General features: G+C 42.4%; 1 protein-coding gene across 1 annotated transcript; it reads right to left on the bottom strand.

Moving 5' to 3' along the window:
• Nucleotides 1-234: 234 nt before the first annotated feature.
• On the bottom strand, nt 235-2,106 carry HELRODRAFT_171324 (hypothetical protein; the record flags this gene model as incomplete). The annotated part of the gene is made up of 2 exons (XM_009018051.1): nt 235-375; nt 1,879-2,106. 2 exons carry the CDS (start codon nt 2,104-2,106, stop codon nt 235-237), a joined length of 369 nt encoding a protein of 122 aa, XP_009016299.1.
• Between the last annotated feature and the right edge of the window lie 1,574 nt (nt 2,107-3,680).

The raw sequence follows: 3,680 nt of genomic DNA, 5'->3' as shown, positions 1-3,680 counted from the left end.
ACGCAGAAATCGCTGCAACAAACACGAGATGTGGTTTATTGCAAAAAAGAACTCTCTGTTGTCACCTGACCGAACACCAATCATTTTACACAATGTTTTATTAAATTTTGAAGTATTGGGGTCCATGGGTCCAAGGACCTCGATACATATTGGCAAAAAGTCTAAGGAAGGCAAGGCGTGTTCATATTTTTTGATTTTTTCGTCCGATGCCCTGATTGCAGCCAAACCACATTCTTAGCTGGTAAGGTGAACGTAGCGCTCGGCCAAGGTACCAGGAACCGTAACATCCCAAGCTAAACATTTACCAGCTCTCCAGGGAGTAAGAGTACAACCGTCTGGTCGCTTGCCATCTTGCACTGAAATGCCAGATGGCTCCTTCAAAACAGGAATAGAAGCTTTAGAAAAAAGCCGGCAAATGTAATCATTCAAAGCTGAATGACGAAGTTGACGGCCTCCACCTAAACGGCAAACCAAACCATGATGACCAAATTGGTCCGCCTCCGCGCCGCAACGACACAAATATTTATTTTGTATACTTAGGCCAAGTCTGAAACCAACGGCAAATCTAACAGACTCGTCATCGAGTCTGTTGCCTACGGAAGTGTTGGGCCACGACCTCAACCAACCACAACTAACATCACTAGTTGCAGCCAATAAGCGGGCGGAGGAGGAAGCACCGACACCAGAAGACAGAAGTTCATGAAAAGTCTTCTTATATTGCTCATCTAAAATTTGAGCTTGTGAAGGGCTTTCAGGTGTGGTCGGCAGTGGTGGGATGTCACAGCAACAACAAAATCGGCAAAGCAAGGCGGACTGGAGGTCAAGAGTGGCAGCGGCAGAAGATTTATAGACGATTGGTGCCAACTGAACCACACTGAGTAACCCCAGACCACCATACCGCACCGGCAGCTGAGCCTGGGACCAGCCACTGTCAGCCAAATGAACATTGCAAATGGCTGACAAGGCGGTACGCAAAACATCATCAAATCTGCCCAACAACGATGGGTTAATGTAGCTGGATGTACGAAGAAAATACATCATTTTGGGCAAACTGAGGGCGCTTCGGACAATAGTCAGGGCGTCGTGGACGGAAAGATGAGACACTCGGTCGAGGGCGAACTTAAGTTCTGAAAACTTTTTATCAAAAAATTTAATTTGGGAGTTGCCCTCGAACAAGGGTGTGCCCAAAAGACTTAAATTTGATTTTTGAACAATGGGTACGTCCGCCAACACCGGTGGCAAATGTAGTGAATCTTTAAAATAGAGTTCACATTTATTGGTGTTTAACTCTAGCCCAATGGTGTTGGCTTCGTTTTTCAAAAATTTGTAGTTTTCGGCCAGTGTTTGGTTTTTTGAAGCAATGCTAATGTCGTCCAGGTAGCCACAAATAAAAACGGACGACAGTTTTTCCAACAAGGGATGCAGGGTTAATGCAAATAGAAGAGGTCCCAGTGGATCACCCTGTTGCACGCCCTCGGACGATTCAACCACCCAGGTGTGATAGCCAAGCGAAGAAGCGAAGCCGTAAGCAGAATGGCAGAAATTATATATTCTGGGACAGAAACATTTGACGGCCTCCAGCATTGAATCTCTTCTCATGGCGTTGAAGGCATTTTTAAAATCGATTTTTAAAAATCCCCATTGATTGGGGAGGTCTGTGACCAATTTTTGAACGGCGTGAACGGCGGCCTCAGCACCTCCTTTCACGCCAACGCCCAATTGAACCGGGTAAAATTTGGCTCTCATTTCATCCATTACCAGGTTCAAAGCACATTTGCTCGTCAATCTTCGCCAACAGTTACCAACAGCGATTGGCCTAACTCCTCCATCGTTTTTGTTCAAGGCTATCAGGCGGCCTCCAAAAAAAAAACGGCAAACCGTGGGTGGACAGGCGCCCGACAGAACCAAATTTATAAAATTCGTTAGGGAATTTAATAGGTCGTCAATTGGCAGGGGGCCGGAAAGTAGGACTTTGAGATGCTGAGGACGCAAACCGTCGAGACCCCCGGATGAGCCATTTCCAAAAGACTTTATGGCTTTGAGCACCTGGGTGGAAGAAACGCAACCACTTGTTGAGAACAGTTTCCAGATTATTCCTGAACCCATTGAAACGTGGACATTCAAAAAATGCGTGTTCCGCACCTTCTCTAATTCTCGGACAAGAAGGGCATTCCGAAAAATCCACAAGTCCAAACGATGAAGATATGTTCGGAAGCATCCAGTTCAGAGAATATTTGCGTCAAGTAGTATTTTACCTCACCATGCTTAAGATTCATCCAGATACTTATTTGTGGTATAAGTCTCTACATACTAGCTGTTGCACAGTCCCACTGCATTTGCCATCGATGCACGTTGTATTGTCGTTCTTCCATTTTTAGTTTTTCTCTGCTCAGTGCCGTAGTTTTTCATTGCTGATATAAGACTTTTCTTTCTTTAGCCAGTTATTTTTATAGCAATGACCTAAACCTCATCGTCGGAAACTGTACGGAAATCACTGGTGATTTTCAAAACATTTTTTCGATACAGCGATAAAAGTTTTGTTTGTGTCACGAGTTCTAAAAGTATCGGACTAGACAAAAATTCCATAGGTTAGTACTGACATGACAACGGACGACAGTATTATTCTTCTATTCTGTTTCGGGCCTCCTACGTTATGCATTAATTGTGGCGACTTAATTTTTACCTGGACAAGATTGAAAGAATGCCGTTTTATAGCACAGTTCACTGAAAATGTTTATTTTAGATTTCTCCATAATTATGACCTCAGAAACACTTGATAGGTTAAACACAGATGCGGCGGGCGAGTTTGGGAACGGTGCTTGCTGACAGGCGATTACGAGCAGGCAAACATTTGGTTGGTGCCGGGCCGTCTTTACTCCTCACTCAAAATAGACTGCTTGACGGGCGCCAATATACTGTGTTAGATACGAATGTGTGATATGAATCTGTTTTCGAATGAATATTGAATATGTAGTATACACAAATTTGTTATTTGTATGTGTATGTGTGTGTGAGTGTGTGTCATATAGAAAAATGTGTGGTGGTGTCGAACATGAATGATTGACAGATAATAAGAGAGGAACACCACGTTGAAAGCACTGAGCTGCAAAGAACCATGCCGTGTGCTGAAAATTCAGATCTCTGGATTGACTGTAAAATTATTTTTTTTTATTTGTGTGTTTGTTTTTTGATGGTTGGTGTGCTGATATGCTGTAAGATTATCGTTCTATCAAAAATTATTGTTGAATAGAATATTATTTTCATATCATCTTAAGTACATTTCACCTTGCCATAACATTAAAATGAAACCATATTAGAAAAAAGTCTAATTTCCTGATCTTCAGTTATAAAATCAAGTAGCAATATAGATAGTAAAATTAAAAAAACAGACAACAGCAATAAAAATGAACACTTTTTAAAACTGGGTAAAGCTCTCCGTTATCTGAAGAATTGCAGCACGCTCGATCGTAGAGACGTGCAGGCAACTTTACGATTGGAACGAGCGGTGCATCTTCAAACAGGTCCACTGTTTATGCAGGGTAGGCGATGTGGAGAGCAAATAATGAAAAAAACATTCTGTCAAACTCTAGGAAATGTTTTGAAGCAGTTTGTTAGAGCTTAAAAATGGAATGTGAATGAGGATCAAACGATCCTTTGTCGGATCTATAGGTCCGTTGGGG

This window comes from Helobdella robusta (assembly GCF_000326865.2).
Source record: "Helobdella robusta unplaced genomic scaffold HELROscaffold_20, whole genome shotgun sequence".
In the NCBI taxonomy this organism is placed as follows: Eukaryota; Metazoa; Annelida; class Clitellata; order Rhynchobdellida; family Glossiphoniidae; genus Helobdella; species Helobdella robusta.
The sequence above is the reverse complement of the archived record's forward strand: the minus strand, read 5'-3'. Positions and strand labels throughout refer to the sequence as shown.